Source organism: Marmota monax, unplaced genomic scaffold (genome assembly GCF_021218885.2).
Source record: "Marmota monax isolate L192 unplaced genomic scaffold, Marmota_monax_Labrador192_F-V1.1 WCK01_AAM20220418_F8-fsc00102, whole genome shotgun sequence".
NCBI classification, from domain to species: Eukaryota; Metazoa; Chordata; class Mammalia; order Rodentia; family Sciuridae; genus Marmota; species Marmota monax.
Window position 1 is genome coordinate 5,731,050 of NW_026692494.1, and position 27,394 is coordinate 5,758,443.

At 59.0% G+C, this 27,394-nt stretch overlaps 2 protein-coding genes across 3 annotated transcripts; both read left to right on the plus strand.

Moving 5' to 3' along the window:
* The first annotated feature begins 1,330 nt into the window (after window positions 1-1,330).
* Abhd17a (abhydrolase domain containing 17A, depalmitoylase) lies at window positions 1,331-7,757 on the plus strand. Of its 2 annotated transcripts, XM_046444272.2 has the most exons (5): window positions 1,331-2,177; window positions 2,353-2,494; window positions 4,716-4,910; window positions 7,008-7,187; window positions 7,291-7,757. In XM_046444272.2, the coding sequence occupies exons 1-5, from the start codon at window positions 1,829-1,831 to the stop codon at window positions 7,514-7,516; spliced, it is 1,092 nt and encodes a 363-aa protein (XP_046300228.1). In that variant the 5' UTR covers window positions 1,331-1,828; the 3' UTR covers window positions 7,517-7,757. The 2 variants fall into 2 exon arrangements, with proteins under 2 accessions (XP_046300228.1, XP_046300229.1); XM_046444273.2 differs by having other exon boundaries at window positions 1,339-2,494.
* Window positions 7,758-16,685: 8,928 nt separating this feature from the next.
* Klf16 (KLF transcription factor 16) lies at window positions 16,686-27,358 on the plus strand. Its single transcript, XM_046444274.1, has 2 exons — window positions 16,686-17,284; window positions 25,068-27,358. Exons 1-2 carry the CDS (start codon window positions 16,834-16,836, stop codon window positions 25,367-25,369), a joined length of 753 nt encoding a protein of 250 aa, XP_046300230.1. The 5' UTR covers window positions 16,686-16,833; the 3' UTR covers window positions 25,370-27,358.
* Window positions 27,359-27,394: the final 36 nt, after the last annotated feature.

The window sequence follows — 27,394 nt, forward strand, 5'->3', positions numbered from 1 at the left end:
TGCTTGCTGAAGAGAGACTGCTGCGAGTGGAGGCCCTTGCCCCAGTCTAGGGCAGGGTGCTGGAGGAGGGGAAAAGGTGGTTGCTGTTGAGGGTATTGGCAGGTAGAGCCATCAGACCTGGGGACAAATTGGATTGGATCTGGAGGGTGGAGACCAGCCTTGTCAATCTGCAGGATTGCTAGGGGCCTCCAACCTGCTCCCTGAGTACTCAGACAAGCCTTTCTCCAGGACTGAGACCCCCTCCAAGCCACCTGTCACCAGCGGAACACCCCTGGTGGAGAGTATGTTGATGCTGACATTTCTCAGTCTTGACATTGTGGATATTTGGGCCTGGGTCATTCTCTAATGGGGCATCCTGGCCAGCAGGGTGCTGAGCAGCCTCACTCTATTCCAGGAGCATCTCCAGTTGTGACAATCACAGATATCTTCACATAGCACCAAGTGTCCCCTGGTGGGGGAATACCTCTGTTTGAGTGCCAGCATCATAGACTCTCCCTCTGAAAAGGACTCTTACATGAGGCTTGCATTCTGCCCTGTGTTGTCCGTCTGCCTGGCTCTCACAGCTTTCCTCCTTGTGCCACTGGATCCTGTGACTGTGATATGGCTCTCTCCAGACCCTGCCCATGTCTCAGTTCCAGAGGAACAGATGTATTTCTGCCCCACCCCAGCTGAGTCTGTGGGCCTACAGTTTCATATGCACTAGTGTGTGTTCCCATTTGCCTCTGAACCATGTCCTGATGGCCCAGTGTTCTTCAAATGCTGTGACTCAAAACTGGGCATAACCAGGTATTCTCTGTGGAAATTGAGCTGTGTGTTTGTTGCCCTTGTTCTGTTTGCAAAGGAAACACCATGGGTGCATAGGTTTTCCTCAGACCTGTGTTTTCTTCATCTGTGGTCTGGGACTCCCTGTGTGGTGGAAATTGCTTTGGCACTTTAGGTGTTGTTGGTTTAACACATTTCATGGCATCCTGCAAGAGGAATAATGTCTGAATCCCCAGTCCAAGCCAGGAATTATCTTCCAGTTAACTCTTCCTTTCATTTATGTCCCCTGTGAGGCAAGTGGCATCCACATTTGTACAGGAGGACACTGGGGCCCAGGGATGTTAAGTGAGTCACCCGAACTTAGTGAGACCCTGTCTCTAAATATAAAAAGGGCTGGGGATGTGGCTCAGTGGTTAAGTGCCCCTGGGTACAATCCCTAGTATGGAAAAAAAAAAATTGTGGTGTGAAAAGATGGATGTCCTGGAGGGAAGGTGCTTGCTGAAGAGAGTCGAGTGCTGGCGAAGGAGTTCCAGGCTCCCTAGGCCCCACTCTCCCACCCTCCTGCCCCAAGCACGGGGAAGAGCCATTGTTCCCAGCTCAGTGGCCTCTGCCCAAACTGAGCCTTTGTTTGCTGATTTCCTTTCTGGACACCAAGGTCCTGTGAACTCACAGGGAGGCTGTGGTAGGGGAGGAACTTGTGTACTCCTGGGTCCCCTCAATTCGAGACCTGTGCATTCCTCGGCTTCCCTTGTCATCTGGGGGTGGCCAGATGAAATATTGCACAGAGATGAACTGGGGAAAGGTCTGGACAACAGGATGGACAGAATCCTGGGTGTGAGGAGATCTCCCTGGACTCAGAGCTAGGGGTGTGTGCCAGACCTGATGGCCTGGCATGTCCTACAGGCCATACCTGGGTGGAAATGGCAAGAGTTGGGGATTACAAGCTGAGGAGGGGTGGCAGGAGGCTCCTTCTGGTGTGGGCTGGGGCTGGGGCTGGGCCTGGCCTGAGGCTGCCCGTGTAGCAGTCTGAGCAGGAGAGGATCAGACTGGGCCATGAGGATCTGCGATGAATGGGTTTGGGACTACACTTTCCCACCTGGCACAGGTTGGGCCCCCAGCTTCCCTGAAGGAGCCCACATTTCTGTGTCCCCTGCAGGGTTTCCCACTGCACGACGACATGGAGACCTGTGGCCGCAAGGCTCCTGGGGGCTCAGCTTGGACGGCAGTGGGGCTGGGCTGCAGCCTCCTAACAGGGCTTTTGTCTGGGGTGGTGGCCTGGGAGACGGCCTCCCCACTGCCTGCATCTTGGAGCACCCCTGCATCTCCCCTGCCAAGTGAGGCTGGGCAGCCTTGTTGGTGGGTGCCCCTGAAGAGGCCCAGTGAAGGGCCCGGCGCCCGCCATGAACGGCCTGTCGGTGAGCGAACTCTGCTGCCTCTTCTGCTGCCCACCGTGCCCTGGCCGCATTGCTGCCAAGCTCGCCTTCCTGCCTCCAGAGCCTACCTACTCACTGCTGCCTGAGCCTGAGCCAGGGCCTGGAGGGGCTGGAGCTGCCCCCTCAGGGTCCCTGAGAGTCTCTGCCGGCACCCCAGGGCGCTGGAAGGTCCACCTGACTGAACGTGCTGACTTCCAGTACAGCCAGCGTGAACTTGACACCATCGAGGTCTTCCTGACTAAGAGCACCCGTGGCAACCGCATCTCCTGCATGTATGTGCGTTGCGTGCCTGGTGCCAGGTGAGAGCTGGAGGGTTTTTGGGATGGGGTTGGGAGCAGGCAGGCATGCGCCTGGCCCAGGATGTGCTGTTCTTGGATCCCTGTTTCTATGCAGGGTGCTAAGAATGGCACTTGGCATGGCTGGTAGTAGCCTCCCCAAGTGCCAGAGCCAGGATGAAAGGCCATCTAGTTGGCATGGGCGTGGGTTCCCTTGTCCTCCCTGTCTTGATTCCTGTTACCAGTGGAGCTACTGCCCAGATTTGGGCCAGAGCAGGCCCCCACCTGTGCGCTACAGAACTACCTCAGGCCCCCAGTGCAGGGTCTTTCCGCGTGCAGTCCTCAGGAGAGCCCCCTCCCCCCGTGTGCTGCCTCTTGGGGATGAGGACACTGAGGCTCAGGGTGGGCAGGCCAGGTGATTCAAGTGGAACTCCAGTGATGGCCTTGCCACCTGCTCTCAAGGGCCATATCTCCCAAGCTCCAGCCAGAGGGGTGAGGCAGAGGTGGGGCAGTAGGCCTTCTTACCAGGCAGGGATCTGAGTCCAAAGGGCAAGCTATTACCTTTGGGCTGGGCTGGTACTGCCAGAGGAAGCTGCCCATGGGCCAGGGCCAGGGCCTGCCTGGTATTTGCTCTTGTTTGACTTAGAGCAAGGCCTCATCCCACCTCAGGTCTTACAGGAGGGGCGCAGGCCTCTGTGAGCAGCTCTGCCTTTATTCATGTGTGGGGCTGGGGTGGGCCCAGCTCGCAGCAGTGCAGCTCCTGGTCTAGGGAGGCTCCCAGCAGTGGCAGGGGTGTGTGCACCCCAGGGACTGTCAGGCCATTCCAGGAGAGTTTCTGCAGCAGAGATGGCCGCTGTCCAGTGGGGCTGGAAGTGGTAACTGCTGTAGCTTGCAAAGCTCACATTGTGGGTCCCCCTTCAAATGGGCAGGGAAATAGTAGTGTCAGGGGTAGGTTCAAAGTGAATTCTCAAAAGAGGGCATTGGGAAATCTGGGCGCGGTGGTGCACGCCCATAATCCCAGTGGCCCAGGAGGCGAAGGCAGGATTGTGAGTTCAAAGCCAACCTCAGCAAAAGTAGGCCCTAAGCAACTCAGTGAGACCCTGTCTCCAAGTAAAATACAAAAAAGGGCTGGGGATATGGCTCAGTGGTCGAGTGCCCTAGTTCAATCGCAGTTTCCTTCGCCCCCGCACCAAAAAGAAAAAGAGGGCATTGGGAACTGTCTCCAGTTGAGGTGCCAGGTTCACCTTCTTCACTGCGGCCCTTCAGGCCCAGCGCTCATTTCCATGGAGCAGGTGGGATCTGAAAAGGACTGTAGGAGCAGCAGCAAAATGGCAGAGGTAGGAAGGTTCCAGAGGACGTTGCAAACTTGATTCACAAAGTGGGCCTAGGATTGTCTCCCAGCTGAGGTGGCATGCTCACAGTCTTCGTTTTGGCCTATTGGGACCAGTGCTCCTTATTGCTGAGTATGTATAGTTTAAAAACAGCTTATGTGAGCACTAGTGAAAAACGGGTGGCAGGGGTGTTCCCGAGGCAGGCCTCACTGAATCCACAGTTCACATGGGCATTGTCCCATTCAGCTCAGGCTCACCTTCTTCATTTCAGCCCTTTTTGTCCAGTGTCTGTGATGGCTGAATATGTGCAATTAAAACCAGCTTGATGGGGCTGGGCTGGGGCTCAGTGGTAGGCCCTGGGTTCTATCCTCAGCACCACATGAAAAACAAATAAAATAAAGGTATGAAAATGCAGTTATAAAAAAAAATAAAATAAAAACAGCTTGAAGGTGCAGCAAGGAAACGGTGGTGTAGGGAGATTCCAGAGGAAGTGTCAAACTTAGTTTTTAAGGTGGGCATTGAGAATTACCCCTGGTGCAAAACCAGTGTCACTATGCTCATTTTGGCTGAATATGTGCAATTTGAAAAGAGCTTATGATTTGTCTGAAGCATTCCTTTCAGAAGGAAGCCTGACATCATGGCCAGTCAACCCAGTGAGAGGAGCTGGCCATTCTGCAGCCCAGGTGGCTTATGCCCTGGCCAATGCTCTTGTCCTGTCCCTGTTGGAACCTTGGAGGTGGCGCTGGGCCATCTTTCTTTGCCTTGCCCTTGCTGGTTGTGTGGCCATTTGGGAGGGAAGTAGATGACGTGACAGGTGCCTCTGGCTGCCAGGATGGACCGTCACAAGTCCTCTGCCCTGGGACAGTCTCCCCAGGCCAGGCCTGTGCTCCCGTCCCCCTGACCTGTGCCCCCAGGTACACAGTTCTCTTCTCGCATGGCAACGCAGTGGACCTGGGTCAGATGAGCAGCTTCTACATCGGCCTGGGCACCCGCATCAGCTGCAACATCTTCTCCTATGACTACTCTGGCTATGGCGTGAGCTCAGGCAGGCCCTCCGAGAAGAATCTCTATGCAGATATCGATGCTGCCTGGCAGGCCCTGCGCACGAGGTGAGGGCCACAGGTCAGCTGTTATGCTCCCCAGGGAGTGACCAAGCTTTCTTGGGGGGAGAGGAAGCACGCACCAGGTCCTGCTGGGTGGACCTTCAAGAGAGAGATCTGTAGAGTCCTTGGGGTGTAGTTGCCCATCTCCTTTTGACTGAGGTGGGGCCGGGCTGGCCTGGGATTGGGGAGCAGCTGCTCCTGGGTCCTCATTAGGTCCTCATTAGACCTTAGACAGCTGTCTAAGGTCAGTGAAGCTCTGCCAGGTATGAGAGGCTGGACAGAGGACACTGGGATCAGAAGGTGGTAGTTGAGAGCTGTGTGAGACGATAACTGGAAGCCTGAGACACAAGGGCCCCTTAGAGTACAGGGTGGGCGTGGCCTGCTCTGTCTGGATTGGGGGTGTGTGACTGTGGAGCACAGCTCATCCTGGGGCAGTGGGCAGGTAGGTCTTGCAACTGAGTCTGGAGAACTCTGTCCAGCATTTTGGAGCCCAAGTTGGTTGGGGGATCAGTGGGTATAGGCTTCAGCTCACACCTGAAGTCTGGGCCAGCCTGTCTCCAGACTCTTAGTCATGTGGTCCCTCTGTCCATACCCTGCTCTCCTGGTCATCCAGGTCCCAGGCAGTCCTCCCTGCTCCACCTCAGAGTGGTACACACTCTGCCCCTAAACCAGTGTTTGCAGAGTGCAGCTTCATCTTAGCAGTGTTGTAGAGGGTGGGCAGCGCAACCCAGTCTTCCTGCTCAGTGCTGCCCACCATGGCCCTTCCTGGCTGACTGGTTTGACCCCCTCTGGTAGGGCCCAGGTGCAACACTGGGAAGTTAGCAGCCCAAGGGAGGTGGGAGCCCTGGTCACCATGGAGATGTGCCAGGCAGTTCCAGAGCCCAGTCCCCTAGCACCTGGCACTGGGGACCCATCTGAGCATACCTTCCCCTGTGGCTCCTGTACAGTGTTCTCAGCCTGCTCACTTCTGTCCCCACTGCCTCAGGCGCTGGCAGAGTCACATAGCCCAGTGGGGGGTATGAGACTGTTCATCTGTCCTGCCACCTGCACTGTCCTGTTCTCTTACCTCCACAGGGACCTGTTGTCTTACCTCCACAGCTGTGAGTCAGTGGGAGGTAGGGAGACCTGGGGACAAAGACTGGCTCCATTCATGACAGGCTTTTTTTGTCCAAGCACTCAGCACAGTAGTGGCCATTGAGGCTGGGAGCAAGCCAGTGGGCCTGAGGCAGAGCTAGGGGTCTGTGTACAAGCTGGGGACCTGTATTGGTGGCCTTTGGGTGGGCAAAGAGGTAGAGTCAGATTTCCCTGTGGATTGTCCAGGTAGAACATAGGATGGCCTCTGTGCACCAGGAAGGGTGGCCGCTTGGAACAGGGTCAGGAGCTTCTGGAAGGAGAGCTGTGGCATCCTGTATGGGGAGGGTAGCCAGTGAGTCCCTACGTGGGAGCCAGTGCAGTGCTAGATCAGCCAAGGCAGAGCAGATGGGCTGCACACGGACCTGCTGGATGTGCAGGCAGCAGAGTGCGGAGGGGCCAGGCCCAGAGGTGGGAGCTGGTGGTGGAAGGCCATCTGGGTCCTGGCACCATTGTGTGGATGAGGTGGCATCTACCTGCTGCAGCCACCGCCACAACTGCTTGTCTGTGTTGTACCAAGCCCTTAGTTGGATACTGGGGGCCCCAAACTTGGCTGAGACATCCAGGGACACAGCCACCTAAGTTCCTAACAACCAAGGTGGGTGGGAAGGGTGCAGAGGAGGAGAGCCCCACACCCTACACGGGCAAAGGCTTTTTGTTCAGGAACCAGGGGTCCTGAAGCTGGTTGCAGTGTAGCGGCAGCAGGCTGTACCTAGGTGTGCTCTGATCAAATGTGGGGGAGGGGGAGAGTGGGAGTGGTTAGGTCCTGCCCTGCACCCCCAGCTCCCTCACCAGGTATACCTCCCCACAGCGAGTCCCAGTACATGCTGTGGTAGGAACACAGGGAGGAGGGTGGGTGCTGAGGCTGCTGCCAGCGCTATGTACCCATTTCTGAGAGGAGCGCAGAGACCTGCCCTGGTCACTGTGGGGGCTGCTTCAGGCCTAGGCTGACCTTGTCCCGGCCGCCGCCAGGTACGGCATCAGCCCGGACAGCATCATCCTGTACGGGCAGAGCATTGGCACAGTGCCCACAGTGGACCTGGCCTCGCGCTACGAGTGCGCTGCGGTGGTGCTGCACTCGCCTCTCACCTCGGGCATGCGCGTTGCCTTTCCTGACACCAAGAAGACCTACTGCTTCGATGCGTTCCCCAAGTGAGCCAGGGCACGTGGGGGTGGGGTGGGTAGTGCTGAGGGGCAGGGAGGGGGCTGGGCTGGAGCAAACAGCTGACCTGCCCTGCCTGGCCCCATTCCGCAGCATTGAGAAGGTGTCCAAGATCACATCGCCAGTGCTCATCATCCACGGCACGGAGGACGAGGTGATCGACTTCTCCCATGGGCTGGCGCTGTACGAACGTTGCCCCAAGGCCGTCGAGCCACTGTGGGTGGAGGGCGCTGGGCACAACGACATTGAGCTCTACAGTCAGTACCTGGAGCGCCTACGCCGCTTCATCTCCCAGGAGCTGCCCAGCCAGCGCGCCTAGCGGCTACCTGTGCACCACTGCGCCGGGACTTCAGCAATAAGGCAGCCGCCTGGACTTGTCCTGCTGCAGCCCTGGGGGCTGCATGTGGACCCCCAGGGCTCCCAGGCAGCAGGCAGGCAGCCGTGACCCCGCCCCGGCCCAGGGGCCATGGACATTGTACAGGAGATAGAGCTATGCTCTCTTCCTTTTGAAAGCAAAAAGAAGAAAAGACGTGAAAACAAATTAAAGATTTAAGATTTTAGGGTTCCTTTCCTTTTTGTGGTTCATACGCTTTCTGGGTCTTGGTGAGCTCCAAGAGGAGCAGGGATTCCAGGGTTCTTGGCTTTAGCACACCCCAGAGAGGCTGGTTAAGCCCTGTTCCAGGGCAGCCCTTGCAGCAAATTGCTTGTGGTTAGTTGCAGCTTGCTCTGGGGGGAGCCCATTCTGGACCCAGAAGTGCCAGGCTCCTCAGGCCCAGGACTGGGACCATGCGGCTTCCTTTGCAAACGGAGAACAGATTCCTAGAACAATGGCTGTTCCATGGATCTCCCCGGGGAGCCAGTTTTGAGGTTTGGGGTCGCGGGGAGCACTCCTGTTAGGATCCATCCAGTTCTGGTTCTTCCAGTCACACGCCAGATCTTGTACCCTCCAAGGGCCGTTTGCGTTGTGTTTTCCAGGTCCTTCCATGCCCTGCGATCTCTAGGGCAGGAGCCCTAGAGCGAGAAGGGTCAATCACCCACTTTGGCCTCTGGCATCCCCTCAGCCTGTGCCGCCTGACCAGGCAGGCGGTGGAGAGACCAAGACCTAGATCTGGCTCAGCCTAGCCATAGTTTGCGGCCCCTTTAAGGACCTGCGGTACCTAAGCCTGGGGGTTGGGTGGGGAAACGGGAGCAGAGGGCGTGGCTCTCGGGTCAGCGGCGAGCGGAAGCGGAAGCGGCGCAGCGCGCATCCGGAAGTGGATTCCGTGGCCCTGGGACCGTGGTAAGTGGCTACTCCTCGCTCTCCGCCGGGGTTCCTCCGGGACAGCCTCTGCCCCGCTCCGCCGTTTCCTCGGTGTGCGGTCCGCGAGTCCCGCGGATGGGAGCGCGGGGAGGCCGCTGGGCTTTTGGAAGGAGCCCGCCCCGCGGTGGGGCGCGTCCGTGCCGGGGTTCGCCGACCGGCGCCTCCCGCCGCCTGGCGCCGTCAGGCCCGACCCTCAGCGCCGGGGAGCAGAAGTGCGTGCGGGCACCCGGCGGAAAACTCGCGGAGCCCGGGGCTATCTGGAGCCAACGTGGAGGCGTGCTTCCCGTGCTTCCCGCTGTGGTCCTCACGGCCGGGTTCCCCCGGGGCGGGGCCCTTCCTTACCGTCCGAGGTGCGCACGCACACCTGCGTGAGGGTCTGGAAAGGACCGTCCCGTTACTAGGGCGCTTAACGCAGCTGGGAGTGGACGGTGTACTCGGACACCAGCTCATCTCGTTTTCATGGTTGCACAGTATTTTTCTAGTACTGGTTCGTTTATCCTGTTTCCTGTCGATAGAAACGTGGGTTCTTTTCAGCCTTCCCTAATGAAGAGCAATGCTCCTATTGAGGTTAACTATAATTTTTAAAAAATTTTATTTTTTAAAGGTTTTTTCTTTTATGATTTTTTTATATATTATTATTTTTTTTTAGTTTTCGGTGGACACAAAAATCTTTATTTTTATGTGGTGCTGAGGATCGAACCCAGCGCGCTACGGCTTGAGCCACATCCCCAGCCCTGAGTTATGTTTTATTACGTATTTATTTCTGGCTGCTGGGCTTGGATCCCAGAGCTCCACTCCAAAGTATTGGTCCTACCACTGAACCACACACCTGGCCTATTGTCATTGTACTCCAGCAGGAATATTTCTTTGGGCTCAATTCCTCACTGCAGAAGTGCTAGGTCAAAGGACATTGTGTAGATGCGGAAGGTGCCCAAGTTGTCCCCTCCACACAACACAGGAGACGTCTGGTGTTCCTCAAGCTTTGTTTTGCAGATGCGGAAGGCATAAATGGTGTGTTATTGTAGCCTCATTTGAAATTCCTGTAATTAACTTTTTAGAATACTAATGTCAGGTCATTTTGATGTTAGTAGTTCCTACCACTATTAATATTTTGAAATCGGAAATTATGTCTGTGTTATAAACATGTATATATTTAAAAGCCATTTGTATTTCATATTATTTGCCCATTTCTGAATTGGGTCTTGGTGTCATTTGGGGGGAACAATTTATATATTAGGGAAATCAGTCTTTTTGTTGTCAAAAGCGTATCCTCCATCTTTCATTTGTCTTTGTAGGTTTTTTTTTTTTTTTTAATGCCAGGTATTTAAAATTGTTATTAGTGATTATTAGTTTTTCACCATGGCTTCTATGTTCTGTGTCATGTTCAGAAAAATGTTCAAATACAAGATTATAAAACACTTGGTAGTTTCTTTTAGAGATGAAATGACTTCTATATGTATATTTTATACATATACATATACATGTAGATTTTTTGTCTAATATTAGAAAATACTTCTGGTAAGGAGCAAAACTTATTTCCGAATCACTTGCTTTGACTTAGTTTTTCCAAAAACATTTTGTCCTCCATTGTCCTATTGCGCGCTGAGGCTCGACTGGCCCGTTTCCTCAGCGCGCTGGAACCCCACTGCCTAGCTACATATGTCCAGAGGACCTTTTCCCCTCCTTTTCTTGGGCAGGTTTCTTTTTTGTCAGTGACACTAGGCGAGTTCATCTTGTTTCCCTGCCCTGTTTTTTGTTGTTTTTTTTTTCTCTAATTGGGATTGCTTAGATTTGTAGATTAAGTTGCAATAAAAGTGCCATCTCGAATACTTGATGCCTTGTACGAAGTACTTGAATGCTCATTCTAGTAGGTGCTCTGTGAGAGAGGAACCTGAGGGCTTCCCCAGCCGTGCATACTGCTGTTTGGGATGTCCTTGTGGCTGGTGTGAACTCGGCTCTCTGTCCCTTCCGTCTCGCTGACAGGCACCTGTGGCACACACATGGCCAGCTCAAGGCACTGTTTTCTCTGGTGCCTGCTCGTTTCACATGAGGCATGGAGTTAAGCTGGACAGTGAACTGCAGACTGCTTGGGTGACCTCAGTGCCTGGGCCCTACCTGGATACAGGAACTCAGCCCTCTCCCTCGACCCCTTCCCACCCACCTTGATCTGGGTCCCTGGGAAGCCAGCAGTCTATTCCAGGAAGCACCTCCCCCTTCTGCTTCCAATCGCCAGGATTCCTGGGACGAAGGCCAACTTCCAATTCTCTATTTTGTAGATTTTCCAGGATACACTTGTTTATACCCCAATAGCAGCAGTGTCTCCTAGCCCAGAGGCTGATTCATGGGCCCTCCCCATGTCATCTGTCATCGACACACTTCAGACAAGATCTCTGAGGGCAGAGACCAGGTTCTGTTCCCTGACTCACCAGCCAGGTGACCCTGTGGCCTAGGCATGCTGTGGTTCTTAGAGACCCATGGACAGGACCTGTCCGGGAAGACAGGCCCACCCCAGGAGGACACAAGCCCTTATAACTGGCCATATCTGAGGCAGTACCTAATGCCACCACCCCTGGCTCCTCCCTGGGGACCTGAGTGCCCCAGGCTGGCATTCCATCTGGGTTCCAGCACCGGGGGCCACCTGTGCTTCTCTCCTTCATTGGCAGCTACAGGTCGTGGTGTCTTCCCATGACACTGGGCTGGCAGGACCCACACCGTGGTCTCGGCTCTGCCTGGATATAGGGTGGAGAGGTTGGATGCTCTCTGGGGTTCTGTCCCCTCCTCCACTCACAATGGCCTCTGGTTGGACATGAGCCTCTGGGGCAGGGCCACCTTCTTCCTCCTTCAGGTCACTGCTCAGGGCACTGTGAACCTGGTTGCAGGAATGCGTGCTCCCCAGGAAGGGCTGGTCTGTCTGTTCACCTGGGTCCAGGTGCTGGCCAGGGGTCGGGGTGCAGGACTGACCCGTTCACTGTGTTGGTTCAGCCAGGTGGGCCCCCACCCTGCATCATGTGGCCCACCTCCTTCCCATCTTGAAACTCCTGCCACAGACCATGGTGGTCTTCCATTGGCTCCAAGAGAGAAACCCTCCAGAACTCCAGAACACAGGAGCACATGTGGCTTGGGAAGAACACTTTGACACACATCTGCAAGCTGTATACTGCCTCTCCCTGGAACCTGGTTCAGAGCAGGCACAGACAGGGTCCGTGAGTACAAAAGGAAAGGGGTTCTGAGGCAAGGCCCCGGCCAGGGTCACTCAGGGAGTGCCCATCCCAAAGCTGCGAAGTGCACCACTCTAGGTGGTGTCCTTAAAAACCTCCAGCTGGTGCAGTACCACATGCCTGAGGACTGAGGCAGGAGGATCAGAACATAGACCAGCCAGGGGAACACAGCAAGACCCCATTCCCCCAACCCCCGGAAAAGAAAAACCCCCAAACCTCTGTCCACCTGACCCTGTTATAGCTGGATAGTTCTTAGGGCTTTTCATCTTCCAGAGGGTGGGGGGACTGGAGGAGTGACAGGCCTGCTGCCAGTGGTGGTCCAGAGGCCCCACCCCGTGTGTCCCAGCCTTGCAGAGAAGACCCCCTGCAGTTGGCTGCAGCCTGGATGGTGTCTTCATGAGCTGTTTTCCAGAGGTCTGGGCTCTGGATTTGGCTTGAGTTGCTGGGAACATGTGCCAGCAAGAGCTGGACCCTCCTGCCACTGTGGAGGTGCTGGGTGCAGCCTGGAACTCGTAGCATGGTGGGTGGCTGGTGCTTCCTGAGCAGTGTTCTACAGCTCTGTCCTCCATCTGAGAGCATGTGCCCCAAATGGAGGAGGGTGGCCACTTGTACCCTCTCACCAGGCCTGATGTTTCAGCTGCTTGCCATCTTGCATGTGGGCCACCACCACCAGACCGTGGTAAGTACTGAGTTCATGTTGGAGTAGAGATAAATGTAGATGGTTATGGGGATAAGTTATCAGTTATGTAACAAAATGTGCATGATTTAAATAAACCCTTCAGCACCCAGGCCGATCATCCCACTGTGCCTCAGCTGCATGGGTGGTGGGGACTCCTGTTCACTGGCAGGCACAGCAGAAGGAGACGGGTCATGCCTGCAAGTGCTAGTGGTGGCAGGGCTGGGCACTCACTGCCTGGGGTGCTTCTGAGGAGCAGATCTGCCATCTCCTCACAGCTCACTCACACCCACTCACTGCTCCCGGGCTGCTGACAGGTTGGGAGAGTCTCCACACACAGAGACCCGTGCAAAGAGAAAGCAGACTACAGCCAGGGCTCGCCCCAGACCCGGAGTCTGTCCCCTAGGACAGGCAGTTCTGCTGAGTGTCCCGGCAGGCACAGCGTCCCCTTCATCTAGTAGCGGACACTTGTTCTTTGTTTCATTACACACAGTGCAACTGTACCAAGCCTGAACAGGTTTCCTTGTGATTATGTTTGGGTACTTTAGTAGGAGGTCCAAGGGCATGGCTTATTTCACACCTTGGTAAGCTGTGCCCAGAGCAAGGAGCATACTTGTAAAGCTCTGTGAAGGAGCTGGACCTGGTGGCCACATCTGTGATCCCTTGTTCAGAGGCGGAGGATCGCAAGCCCAAAGCCAGCCTGGGAACTTAGCGAGACCCTTTCTCAAAATTAAAGATAAAAGGGGCTAAGGGTGGAGCTGGGGTTGTGGCCCAGTAGTAGAGTGCTTGCCTGGCATGTGTGAGCACTGGGTTCAATTCTTGGCACTGCGTATAAATAAATGAACAAAAGGTTCATCAACATCTAAAAGATTATATATATAAAAGGGGAGGGCTCAGTGTGTGGCTTAGTGACACAGTGCCCCTGGGTTCAGTCCTCAGTACCACAAAACAAACAGGCAACTGGTGGCACATGCCTGTAATACCAATGATTCAGGAGGCTGAAGCAAGAGGATTATAGTTTGAGGCCAGCCTCAGCAACTTTGCGAGGCCCTACGCAAGTTAGACCCTGTCTCAAAATTAAAAATGTAGCTCAGTGGCAACACGCCTGTGTTCAATCCCCAGTACCAAGGAGGAAAAACATTTTTGGGGGCATGATGGCACACTTCTGTCATGCCAGCCACTCAGAAGGATGAGGCAGGAAGCTCCAGGGTTCCTGGCTTGGGTCAACTACCCAGTGAGATCTTCTGCAGCTGGCAAGCCATGTGTCAAAAAAGAAAAGGGGCTGGGGCTGGGGCTCAGCTGGTGACACACCCCAGGCTCAAACCCCAGGAGGCGCTGGGGTGAGCTGCGGAGGGGACGCAGTTGGCGCCCACCCCACACTTGTGTGTTCTCATTTTGATTTGTTTAGTGTGACCTTCGGGTTAGAGGTTGGGGAGGTGGCCTGGAGGCCTGTCGCCTCAGCCTGCCTCCTGGTGGACATTAGCCTAGGCCCATTCCTGGATGTTCCCTCCACATCCTGTCCCGCTGGTCCTCAGCCCCATCTAGGATCCCGTGCTGCACGGCTTCACTGGTCCTCAGCCTTAAACTCTGTCATGGCTTTTGAGGCCCTGGAGACTTCCCTTGACCGGCTTGAGGACTGACCAGGTGCTGTGAGAAAAGTTCCCTGACTGGATTTGTCTTTCAGACTGTGATCAAGGGTTTGGGGAAGGACACCTAAAGGCGAGGCCTCTCTCACGTCCTATTAGGGATACCGCATGCCTGTGCCACATTACCTGTGATGTGACCTTGACACCAGATCGGGGGTCCACAGGTTCTCCATGGGCAGTTACCATCCTCCCCTCCCTGCTATGCTCTTGGGAGACCAGTCTTGGCATGGCACCATCCTCATACGTGACCCTGGGTATCTGCTGTGGGTGTACCCCTGGACACTTGTGATCTTCTCAGGTGTGGCCCTGGCATGGAGTCCTCTCCTCATCCCAGTGACATCTGGCTGCTGCCTGCTGAGACCTGTCCCTGAGCCCCTGGGGCAACCCCACTGATAGGCAGGAGCTGAGGTCTGCGAGGCAGGGCTGACACAGTGCCGAGAACCGCACCTGGCCTCAGCCTGGCGTGTCCCCAGAACCCACAGCTGCTCCACATCTTCGTGCTCCAGCTTTGACCTCTCTATCTGTACAACAGGACAGGTAACAGCACGGGCAGTGTGATAGTGGGGTGTAGGGGCCATCCCTGGACAAAAGCAGGCCCCTACCATTGTAATCATGTCCATCTGGGTGTCACTGGGGTGGAGTGTGGTCCGTCGGGGCTGCTGACTGCAGCGTGGCTGGCATGGCCACAGGCTTCGATCCTGGTGATGGATGGAAGCAGGGAATACCTAAGGTGGGATACCAGGACAGGGACCGCCTTGCCTACTGCATAGTCCTGGAGTGTCCTCAGGTTTCAGGAGCACAGTCCTGTGATGTTCAAGCTCCAGGTGGGGCCCGCCTCTGGACCAGTAACTGTCAGTGGAAGGAATGCAGGGTTCTGGCTGCTTCCTCCTGTTTTCGGCACAGGTGCTTGGCCTGGGCTCTGGGGGAGAGACCACCAGGCACACCATCCCAATCACAGCAGACGGGAGGGGCTGAGGCCTGCCCAGGGGGTCCACCCTGCTCCGCCTACAACTACACTGGATGCCCAGGGAAGAGAAGGAGGCGTCCCAGGGAGGGAGACGGTACCCTCCCACGTCGCTCTTTCTTCTCCTTACCTTCCTCTGCCCAGCCACAGCACCACTGGGGACCCCAGAAGGTTCAGCTGTAACCTTCTGAGGGATACTAGTTGGCATCACCAAATGCGGGAAGCCGGGAGCTAAGGAGACTCAGGGGAAGTGGCCAGCCAGATAACAGAAGGGCTTAGCCAAGCCTGGTGGCTAGCTGGGGGATGATGGGACAGGATGGACACAGTCCCAAGATGGGGCCCGGGTCGCAGTCCACCCCTTGCTTAGGGCAGCAACTCTGAGACCCGACAGCAGTGGATCTGGCTCTAGGAGGCCGTTATTACCTCCTGGAGGGCCCCCGCGGCCACTACACGGCCTCCACCGCCCTGCGGGAGTTAGGAAGGGGCGGGAGTCTGCTGGCTGACTTCCGCGCGCCCGCCCGCGCCCGAGGCCTGCACGTTTGGGGGACCATGCTCATCCGTGTCCCCAGCGTCCTCCCTGCTACGTAACTGGCCTGGACGTCCTTGGGAGTTTCCAGGGGCCTCCATCAGGTGACCTGTTTTCCCGACCCAGTCTCTGGGTTCTTAGCCCAGGGCCAGGAAGCGACGCCTGGGACCCTTGTGTCCCAACAGGGCGAAGATCCTTGCTGTGGCAACTCGACCCCGGCCTGCCCTCCGCGGCCTCGCCCGCCTTCTCTTTTCTTCTCCCTACTGTGCTCCTCCCCAGTCCCAGGGGGCCGCGCACGAGTAACTCCCGAACCCAGGGCAAAACAGGAACCAACGCACGCAGGGTCGGCCCGGCTCCCCACCTCGCGGACTCTGCCACGCGACACCTGGTGCCCAGGCAGGGGAAGGCCTGCGGGGCGCTGGGAACAGCGAATGGAGGACTTCAGAGAACTGGGAGACAGGAGACCCGGAGCGTGGTCAAAGCCCGGCTCCTGGACCGGGAAGCGGGGGAAGGGTCGCGCACGTGGCCTGGGGGCGGAGCTGGCTGCTTCCGCACCCCCACCGCGGCCACGTGCGGACCCGAGCCCTCCCCATCGCGAACGGGGGCGCGCCCAGGACGAAGGTGGAAGTGTCCGGGGAGGGGGCAGGCTCCCGCCGGCCGCGCGCCCCGGCGTGGGGTGGGCGCGCCCGCGAGGAGGCGGGGCGCGCTCCGGGAGGAGGCGTGGTACGCCCCGGGAGGAGGGGCGTTTCGACTTGGGGCGGGGCGCGCTCCGGGGAGAGGGGCGTGCCGGGGTGCGGGCGGGGTTCGCCAGCCTCGCTTCCCGGTGTGGGGAGGGGGTTCTCCGGGAAGGGCACGGGACGTGCGCCTGGACAGGGCGGGGCTCCCCGGTCTCGCGCCCTAGGATGGAGAGGGCGCCCTCGAGGCTGAAGACCCCGGCGATCTCCTGCGCAGGAGTGGGCACACCGAGGGGGCGGGCTTCTCTGACCTGAGCCCCGCCCCCAGAGCCCGCGCGCGGCTCCTAGGGCGGTGGAGGGCGCGCCCGGCGGGGGGCGTGGCCGTGTCGCCCCGAGGGGGCGTCCTCCGGGCGGGGCGGTCCTCGGCCGCCCCCGCGGGCTCCGGTGCGTCAGGGCGCGTCAGGCGGGGCGGGGCGGGCCGAGCGCGGGCGGCGGCGGCGGCGGCGCGCGCCGAGCCTCCTCCTCCTCCTCCTCCGCCTCCTGCACTCGAGCAGCCGCTACCGGCAGGACGGGCTCAGCTCCGGCCGCCTCCGCTCAGCCCGCTGCGCTTGCACCCCACGTCCTTGCCCGGCATGTCGGCGGCCGTGGCGTGCGTTGATTATTTCGCCGCCGACGTGCTCATGGCCATCTCCTCCGGCGCCGTGGTACACCGCGGGCGGCCCGGCCCCGAGGGCGCGGGCCCGGCTGCCGGCCTGGATGTGCGCGCGGCGCGCCGGGAGGCCGCCCCGCCCGGGACCCCGGGGCCGCCGCCTCCGCCCGCCGCGGGCCCGGGAGCTGGCGGTGCCGCGGCTCCCCACCTGCTGGCCGCCAGCATCCTGGCCGATCTGCGCGGCGGGCCCGGAGCCGCCCCAGGGGGTGGCTCGCCCGCCTCCTCGTCTTCAGCCGCCTCTTCCCTGTCCTCGGGCCGCGCCCCCGGCGCCGCGCCGGCCGCCGCCGCCAAGAGCCACCGCTGTCCCTTCCCGGGCTGCGCCAAAGCCTACTACAAGTCCTCGCACTTAAAGTCGCACCTGCGGACACACACAGGTGAGCGCGGACACGATCCCCGACCGCGCGGGGGTGGCCTCCCAAGCCCCCTCCACCGCCGGGACCCCGAAACTGCGTGGCGCGTGGGGGGCGGGGAGGGGGGCGCGCCCGGGCCGTCGCCGCGCCGCCGGGAGGGCGTGGCCTCGGTGGGTGGGGCCCGCGGGGGGCGTGGCGGCCACGCGGTCGGGCTGCGAGCTGAGGGCGGTGGCGGGGCTCCGGCAGAGCGGGGCGCCGGCGCGGCGGGGTCAGCGGGCGCGATCGCTCTCCGCCTGACCGTCCCTGGGTCTCGTTTCAAGTTCCTTTCAGTCTTGCGTCCTGATGTGGGTGGAGGGCAGGTGGTTGGAGCATCGGGTTCCAAGGTTCTTCTTGGTTCTCCCCCTCCCCCAGCCTCAGTTTCCTTATCTGTGAAGAGGGAGGAGGATCCGGGTCTCTGCCTTCTGGGTGGCCACGCGGATTCTCCCACGAGGGCGGCTAAGTTTCTGGCTCCGGGCCCGGGTGGGGGTGCCTGGCACATTTTCTTTCCTCCGTTTTCTATTTTTTCGAGGTGGAGGGCGCGTCGGGAGTGCGGGTTGGGGCCTGAGCCTCGAGCGGAGAGGCGTGGAGAAGGGATCCCACCACTTTTCGTCAGCGTGTTGCCCATTTCCTATACCTCGTGAGGCATCCCCGAAGGTGCGCGGGGTCGAAGCGCAAAGCAGTCCAGCCCTGGGCGTCTGGGGAATCCGCATACTATCTGCGCCCTGGTCATCTTTTCACTGCCAGCCCTTCTCCGGGACCCCACCGGGCTGGCGGTTTGGAGTAGGCAATGGAAGGTGGGCCTTTGTGGCCCTTTGGGGTCTGGCCATTGGCGTGTTCACTCCTTCAGAAAGTAGAGGGGAAGCAAAGGTGGTGATGTGAGGCTGTATTTGGATGGAGCATCCATCCTGTCTGTCTCTTAGCGGGTGACTTATCTGCTCTGGATTGGGTGAAGGATGCCCGGCTGCCTCCTTAGGGTCATTGTGGGGATCCCTTAGGGGTACTGGCACCTAGAGGGGACTTGTTCCACAGCCTCTCAGGGAAGGAACAGAGTTGGCCAGGGCCTTGCAGCAGAGGTGGTCTTGGAGATGGCTCTGCAGGCAAGCCCCAGACACATTGCAGGGTCTCCAATACCAAATGGAGGGACTAAGCTTCCACCCTTGGGTTGTGAGGAGCTGGACTTGGAGGCTGGAGAGGAGGAGGGAGTAGGGTAGTGGGCGCGGAAAGTGCCTGTTTTCTGCATTTCCCCCATTTCTGTTTCGTCCTCATAGCCTGGGGCCAGGACACTCTGCCCACCTTGGAGCCTAGCAGGACAGAATACAGGGTGGACTCTACATTTAATGCCAGAGGTCTCCACCTTTTGCCGAGAGGTTCCAGGGTGTGTTGGGCATGCATTTCTGCAGGAGAGACATCTGGGGAGGCGCTGTGAAAGTGGCAAGGGAACTTTGGGGGCAGAAAAGGAGATGCCTGCAGGCCCAGGCTGAGCTGAAGAGTGCCTTGGCTGCTTGCTAGTGGGTTTGCTGTTCTGACCTGTGGGGTGAGGTGGACCCTGGGGGAACCCTGCCTTCTCCACTCACGGCTGCACACCTCCTCCTGTCCTGCTCCAGAACCTCAGTGTTTCCTGATGGTGTGGCTCTGAGTACTAGTGAACTGGCTTGGTTTGTTTTTTTCTGGGCCACCTTTCTTCCTGGGTTGGTTCAAAGGGGAGGCCAGGCCACCTCCCACTGTGGCATCCAAGGGATGCGTCTATAGGCTCTGAGGCGATGGCAGCGTCTGCCCCTGAGCCCGGCTCTGGGGTGTCAGCATGGTCATCCTATGTGGAATGAGAAACAGGGAAGAAGTGGGGCCTGAAGGCGAGTTGGGATGCCGGCATGCAGGTGGACATTTCACTACAGCACTGTGTCTCCTCTGCATGGTGGGGAGGGCAGGGTGCCCTCCTTGGGTGGATCCCGAGTCCCTGCCCCCAACCACAAAGCCCCCTTTATAATAAACATTCGGTGGCTAGGAGGACAGTCCTGGACCCAGGCATCTCTGATTTACTTTCTAGCGTGCTGGATGGCTCCTCATTCACGGTCTCTTCGGCTCCCAGGACCACAGTGGGTTAGCGTCCAAGGGCCACTTTTAATGGAAAGGGCTTTGGTCTCTGTAGTCCTAAGGGAGGTCGAGGCAACTATTAGGTCCGCTTGGGAAGCCAGGAAGGCCTACTTGGTCCTAAGGCCAGCTGGGTTCACCCTGAATGCCGTTGTTAGTCACCTGCTGTCTGTAGGGCTGTGGTCTGGGAGAATCCTGTCCTTACCCAACTCTGCCTGGGGACTTTCTCCTGCATTAAGGGGACAGCAGTCTGGCTTAGCTCTCAGGGCAGAAAGAAGGGCAGTGTGGAGTTTTGTGTCCCCAGCAGCTTTGCCACATTTGACCCTGGGCTGAGGGGGGCCAGGAGGAGCAGCAGGATCTTTTTCTCAGAAGAGTACCACCTGGTCTGTGGGTAGAGCCTGGACCACAGGCCCCTGTGCCCACAGCTCTTAGCCCTGTGGAGTGCCCCTGTGTGGGGCGGGGAAGGACTTTGGAAGCTGTGGGAGATGTTGATGCCGTTGCTGTGGATACCTAGAGTGAGCCAGGGATGGGGTGGGGGCAGGGTGGAAGGAGAGGCGTGCTGTGGACTCCTTGCTCTTGGAACATTCTCCATGCCCAGAAGCCCCCTCTCCCTGGTCCCCAGTGCCCAGTACAGTCAGCAGTGTGCCTGGGGGGGGGGGTGTCTGGCCTCTTTCCAGCCGAGGAGCTCAGACCTGGAAGAGGTCCCCCCTCTGGGCACTGCAGCCTGCTGAGCAGTGTTCCTGGCTTCCGCCCATTCCACTCCAGGAGCATCCCAGTTGTGGCAACTACTAGTGTCCCTGGAGGGGTTTGCAGGGTCACCCCCTGTTGCACTCTTCTCTAAGGTCCCAATTTACCTAAGTCTGAAAGGTATCACTGAGTGTCTGCTGTGTGCCAAGGCTGTGCAAGGCCCTGGGGGACAAAACCGGTCCCTGTCCTAACCATTGAGCTCCATTCCCAGCCCTTTTCTTTCTTTATTTTTATTTTAAGATAGAGTCTTGCTAATTTGTCCAGTCTGGCCTTGACCTTGTGATCCTCCAGCTTCAGCCTCCTGAACTGGTAGGATGACAGGTGTGTGCTGCCAGGCCAGCTTGTCCCAGGACTTGTGAAACCTCGCGGAGGGAGGGAGAGCTGTGGAGAACAAGGCTCCCAGAGGAGCGGGTTTCAGACCTGCGGCTGGCCTGGGTGGGTGGGGCAGGAGGCTGGGTTTCCCCGTGGGAGGAGTGGGCTGGGCTTGGGCATGGATTTTGAGGTGGGGGGGTGCAGGGCAGGCAAGGTGAAGGGCTGTCTGATCCCAAGGACGGGGCTGGGGAGGCAGGCTTGGCTTGGCAGAGGAAAATCCGTTTATGGAGAAGGGATTAGGGTGGAAAGAGCTGAGGGTGGAGCAGGTCTGGGAGGGAGGGTGGGAGGTGGGCCAACCTGCCAGTTGGGGTCGGGGAGGATGGGGTGCAGGGGGAGGCCAGGGTGACCTCAGTTTTCTGATAGGGAAGCCCAAGGTGTCAGCAGGGTGTGACACTGCCCCAGGAGGAGGCACTGGGGATGGGGGCCTGGAAGGATAGCAGCCCGTCTCGCAGGCAGAGCTGTGAGTGCCCCCAGGGGCAGACTGGCAGTTCTGGGAGGGGGTGTGCCAGGCCCAGGGGCACTGAGGTACACCTCCATTGGGTGCCCAGAGACTGCCTCCCCCACTCTGCAGGCTCCCCAGCTGGTGGGAGGAACAGGGCCCCCCAACTTTGTGGGGGATGATAACTATCCCCCACCCAGACTGCCTGATAAAAGTGGCCCAGATGGGCTGGGAGTTGGTGAGTGATACCAGCCAAGGGGGCTGGACGCCTGGGTAGGGAGCCTCGCAGGGGTGTGTCCCCCTCGCCCTCAGGCCCCAAGATCCCCAAGAGGAAGGTACCAGTCTGAGTGTGAAGTGGCCACACAGGCTGGGTGGTCTAGGAGGGACAAGGGGCCTTGGGTTGTTGGTGGACCTTGTGTCTTTAAGTAAACGGAGGGGTGTGCGTAGTAACGGAGAGGATGAGCACATTGGTGCCTTGCTCTCCCCGAGTCCTGAGCTTGGTCCTCTAGGACTGCACAGGCCCCATGCCAGGTCCTGCTGAGGACTCAGCAGTGCACACAGCACCCTGCCCTTGGCTCACAGTGGGGTGTCTAGATATCACCATGAGATACAAGAAGGCTCGGGACAGAAAAGCTGACAAAGGGCACAGGAGGTGGGGGCCACCAGCAGTCAGGGGACCCTCTGCGCACAGCCCAGGTGGAGACCTCGATGCTCACTCTTGAGTTAGGGCTGAGCAGCCGGCGGAGCGGGCTGCAGGGCTGGGCAGAGCCGCGTGGGCTCTGGAGATTCTGAAGGTGGTGGGGTTTGCTGGCAGGTGGCACCTGGGGAACTGAGGGAGTGAGGACCCCAGGGATGGGTCTGCTGATGTTTGGGGCAGGAACAGCACAGTGATTCCCAAGAGGAAGCTTGTGACATGGTGGGAAGCTTTGGCCTGGGGGGTCGAGGGCTGCAGCAATGGAATGGGTAGGTGATCAGGGACCAGATGGTGTTCAAGACCATGGGGCAGGTGGTGCCACCCCACAGGCTGGCCCAGGTTTGCCGGATGCCCTGGCCTCCGAGCCTCCGTTTGACTGAAGGCTAGCGCTCTCCCAGCTGAGCTGTTTTGGCTGGGTGGCAGGGTGGCCTCCCGTTTTCCTGACCCTGCATGGCACCCAGGCAGCCCTGCTGCCCTGAGCTCACCCTTCCTGCCAGAGTCAGAGGGTCAAGTCCACCTTGGCTCCGCCCACAGTGCCTTTCCTGCGTGGTCCCCACCCACCACATCCCCCTGTGGCCACCTTCCAATCAGGTAGCGCGTAGTAGCCAGGTGGCTGTACTTGGAGTTCTGGTGGACTCAGCTCTGGGCCATCCCCATCTGCCCCCCGAAATTAACCCCCCAGAAAGGATGGTAAGATTGGGCCAGGCATTTTGCGGCCGTGTGCCCGACGCTGCGCACCCCCGACCTCCGCCCACGTGCGTCAGGAGGGGACCCTAGCCCGGCCCCCGTTCCCTGGCAGGACCACGTGAGCGGGGCCGGCTGGGGCTGCTGATGTCCCAGCCGCCACCAAGCAGCTACGTGCGGCAGCTGTGTTCCCAGCGGCGTTGGGCGGGCGGGCGCTGGCCCCCCTCGCCGTCTCACAACCTGCTGGTTGCAAAGTGGAACTGGGGGTGGAGAGGGGCCATTGGGAGGCGGGACCAGCCTTGCAGCCCTGAATGGGGAAGTGAGCCTCTCTCCCCTATGGCCTTCCCTGCTGCTCCCTGCAAGATGGCGACGGGTCGGCTTACCTCTAGGAAGGAGTGTGGCCCCTTCATCTCTTGGTCTTTGCCAAAGCCAGCAGCCACAGCCCATAACCAGACTCCCTTAGGAGCTGTCAGATCTGCCCCGTGGGGACTGGGGGCTGGAGCTTCTTTCCGGGCTGTTTAGGGCTTCTCGGTCCGATTGAGAGGGAGGCGTGGGTTATGGGGGGCAGCCCCCCCAGGGAGTTGGGGATCTGGTGGTCTTGGGGAACAATTGCTCCCTACCTCCAGCTCCTATCCCACAGCTGCTTGGGGTCACAGCCTTCTGCGACCTTTGGCTCCTCCAGAGGTGAGCATGACCCGGAGGTACCTGGTAAGAAGCTTCCCTGAAGGGTGTCTGCTGGCTTTGACCCAGTGGTCTGTCTGCAGGGGTGTGGGTGTGTAGCAGGGAGGAGGATGGCTGGAGGAGGGAGGTTTTCTTTGGCCCCTTCCTGGTGGGGTGATGGCAGGTGCTTCTTGGCAGCCCAGCCCCTACCATTTCTCTACCTCTCCCTCCGTCCTCTCCGCTAGAGCAGCCCTTGAGCTGCTTAGACCAGAGATGTCACCACGTCATCCTGGTGACCCTCCTGCTGGTTCCCAGTCACCTCTGTATCCCCCCATACCTGGCTCTGTCTGGGGGCATTTCCCTGTCCCTGGCTGAAGGGCCCCTTTCTGTCGAGTTCTGCACCTCTTTCCCAGCGTCTCCCATCTGGCGGGCATGTTCCCTCATCCTGGATCGATGCAGTCCCCGCTCCAGGACTGCCACCCTGGCTGTGAGGTCCTTTCCCTAAGGCTAGACCTCAGTGTCACCAGGGTACCTGGTGCTTCACCTCCCTTTTTCCCACTTGGGGCTCCATCCAGTGTTACAAGGGGCCTCACACATTTGAAGATTCCCACGCAAACATGCCCAGCTCTTTCCCTGTGCACCCCACCCTTCAAAACCCTTGAGCAGCCAGGCACGCCAGCACACACCTGTCATCCCAGCCACCCAGGAGGCTACTGCAGGGGAATTGGGGAATTGCAAATTCGAGACCAGCTCGGGCAACTTGGCCAGAGCCTGTCCTTAGCAGTGGGGGTTGGGTGCTGGAGGTCGAGCTCAGTGGGGCAGGAGAGCACACAGGAACCCCAGCCTTCTGGGTGCCCTGCGCGTGGCCAAACGGACATTCTTTGGGTGTGTCTGGCTCCCAGTGCCCTTGGGGTCTGGGTGGACCCTGAATCTCAGTGTCTCTGGCTTGTCCCTCCCCAGTCGTTGGAGGTCCCTGTTTGCTGGGTTGTCGTGTGCTGTGTGCTGAGGGCCGGGTTTCACGGGGTGTCGGTGGGCCCAGTTCTGGAGAAAGTGGCGGGACGGCGCGGCCTGGTCCCAGGTTCCAGGAAGGATGGGCGCGGCTGGCCAAGTGGTGGGAGGGATTTGCAGAGGAAGTGCCTGCCCCTGCCCAGCGCCATCTGTCTTTCAGGGGAGGGGGGGTAGCTGCAGCCCTGCCCCTTCCCAGAGGCCCCGCCCTTGAGCACTGGGCCCTTATCTACATGGTGACCCCCTTAGCTGGTCATTCTACCCGCCAGCCTGGCTTCTACCCTGCGCCAGGGGCTCTGGAGGCTGAGACGGAGGCCTCTGTGACTGGCAGAGCCTGATTGTCGGAGGCTACAGGTGGCTCTGGGAGTGCGTGGGTGGGGCTCTTCACATGTTCTTGGTCCAGAGAGGGGACACAGTGGTCAGTGCAGGGGCTTCCGGGTGGGAACTTGCCTAGACTGCACCCTTCTTTGCGACCAGATGGTCATTTGAAAGAGGAGGGGCTTGGTTGGGATCTCTGACCCCTGGGAGGCTCTGGGATATCCCACAGGAGGGTGGACTGGGGGTTGGGGGTAGAATTGTCCATGGAGGGAGTGGAGTGGCTCATTTGCATTTGGAGCCACTCCCCAAACCAACTTGCTGGTTCCAAGTCAGAAGAAAACCTAAAACTAGGTGACCTTTGATCCTTCCTAAGGATGTTGTCCTGTCTTGGGGAGGGGGAGGAACAGCAGACCTCGGGACACCATATCCTCAGGTGTCACCAGGTTCTGGTACCATTCTTTATAGGAGTTTCTAGGACCTAGAGAAGGAAGGGGTTCCTGGCGGGTTCCTGATGGACCCTGGGGTGGGTGGGGTGACTTCAGTGCTGTCTTGTTTATTTCCTTTTGGTGGTGCTGGGGATGGAACCCAGGCCCTGGCATGTGCCAGGCTCTGCCACTGAGCTGTGCCCCATTTGCTCATTGCAAGTTCGCATCTGAACACAGCCTCTTGGAGAAGGGGCTGAGAAATGCTGGGCTGGTTGCACCTTTGAGTTTGTGGAAGCCTCCTGCCTCCCCCTGACTGCTCTCTGCCCCTCTGTGCAGGTGAACGCCCCTTTGCCTGCGACTGGCCCGGCTGTGACAAGAAGTTTGCCCGCTCCGATGAGCTGGCCCGCCACCACCGGACACACACAGGTGAGAAGCGCTTCCCCTGCCCCCTGTGTACCAAGCGCTTCACCCGTAGCGACCACCTGACCAAGCACGCCCGCCGCCACCCTGGCTTCCGCCCGGAGCTTCTCCGTCGCCCAGGCACCCGCAGCACCTCGCCCAGCAACTCGCTGCCCTGCAGCCTGGCCAGCAGCCCTGCGCCCAGCCCAGCACCCAGCCCAGCCCCTGCAGGCCTGTAGAGCCCTTGCTCACACGCCCTGGGCGTGGGCCCCCTGCTAGGCCTCGGCTTGGACACCAGCAATGGGAGGACATGTCTGCCCTCTGGGGCCCACGTGGGGAACAACCCGGAGCCCCATGCCCCCTCCAGCAGACCCTGAAGATGCCCCCTGCTCACCTCAAGAAAGCAAGGAGGGGCCTGAGACTGGACCTGGGTCAGCCTTGGAGTTGGCCCTGGACAGTGTCTGTATATAGCCATGATTGTCAACTGTCTTCCCGTCTGTTCTGCAGGGGCCCCAGGTGGGCAGCCCGCAGGCCCTCCCCCACCCCCCGACGCCCTCTGTCTTGCCCCAGTGGTGGTGGTTGAGAGGCTGGGCGGGCCCAGGGGAGCTTCCCCTGCCCAGGGCTTGTACCAGGGGCTGAGGGGATGGCCACTCTCTCTAGGTTGGGATGAAGTGTGCACAGAGCCATAGACGGACCAGGGGTTCCCTTGAACTCCTGCCTGTCCCTATCCCCACCCTACCGAAAGCCATTGGAGACGTTCAGGGAAATGGGGGTGCAGCTGGCCGCCCCCAACTCGGTTACTCAATCTCAGGTGTCCATAGGTTCTGCCCATGGGAGGGGCAGCCTAGCACCTAGGCCCCAGGGAGGGGGAGGTGTTGGGGTTTCCACAGGGACCCAGGCCCTGCCCGGGGTAGGGAAGGAACCGGGGTTCCCTGAGGAGAGTGGCAGCGTGGGGTGTGTGTGCTGGTTATTTATGCCCGCTGTCTGCTGGCTGGCCCCCCTCCCCGGGTGTGTGTGTGTGAGAGTCAGGGGAGGCTGGTGCTGTGGGCCAACCTCTTTGCTTCCACTGGGGTAGGGTCCCTGGCTTTGGCCTTTGTGGCATTGTGTGACAGACAATCTTGTACAGGACCCTGCTGGCCACTGGGCAGATGCCAGCGGTCCCTGCCCTGCAGGTGGGCTATTGCCCAGGCCGTAGTGGAGCTCTCGGGCTCTATCCGACCCTGGGCTTTCTGCCCTCAAGTCCCTCTTGCTCTTGGGTGCCTGAAAGGAGTGGCCCCTGGGCTCGGACACTAGAGGCAGGAGGCCCCGCTGTTCAGCCTGTGGGGATAGCTCGTTTTTTTTGGACCGGATAGAATATTTTTTCAGGCCCCAATCCCTTTCTTGTTTGGCCCCGTGGGTGGTCCGATGTCCTCAGGGGTTGTGAGTGGGGTGGGTTGGATAACCTGCCAGGCAGAGCCTCTCCAGGGTCTCCCACTGAGGTTTGGATTTCCTTTTGGAAGAAGGACCCAGGACCTCCATGCTGGAGTGGAGAGGGATCCAGGGTCCTGCCCCAGACCTAGAAAGGGTCTGCCTGTCCTGAGGCGCTGCAGGAATTTGGCATGCCCACTTGCTCAGAACCTTTCAGTCCCCTGACTGGGGGCTTTGGGGTTTGGGTGACTCTGGCTTCTTCCTGGCTCCAACTCCAGGCCAGACGCAGCGGAAGGCAGGGGTGGTGAGAGGCTGGGTACAGTGCCCTTCTGGAGCTGGGCTCGGAGGGTCTACCCGGTGCAGCCTGCACCCCAGTCCTTCCCAGGGTCCTTGCAGGCTAGGTGCATCTGTTTGCACACCCTCCTCCAGTGTCAGATGCCTTAGTCCCTGGGGTGGGGTGGGGGGGCTGGGACTCCTTTTTCCTTGTGTCAGATGTGTCTTGCTTGGTACCAGCTCCCCCAGGGCCTGTCCTCTGCAGGGGTGGGACTGTGCTTCCAGGACCCAGGAAGCTGGGAAGTCCTCTGAAGCCATGGCCCCTCTCTGGTATCTAGAGGCAGAGACTGCAGCCTGCTCTCCCCGCTACCCTGACCCCGGGAGCTAGCGGTCTCTGGGACCCAGTTCCAGCCATTTAGGTGTGGTCTCTGAAGGGGACGCAGGGGGGAGCCCCAAGGGACTTGTGCTTTCCGTGGGCGGTGCCCCTCCTCCACCCTGCCTGGCCTCATCCTTGTATTTAATGAATTAAAGCCATTTTTTAAACCCTGCCCCAGAGTCTTCTGTGGTTTGTTCCCTTGGAGGGA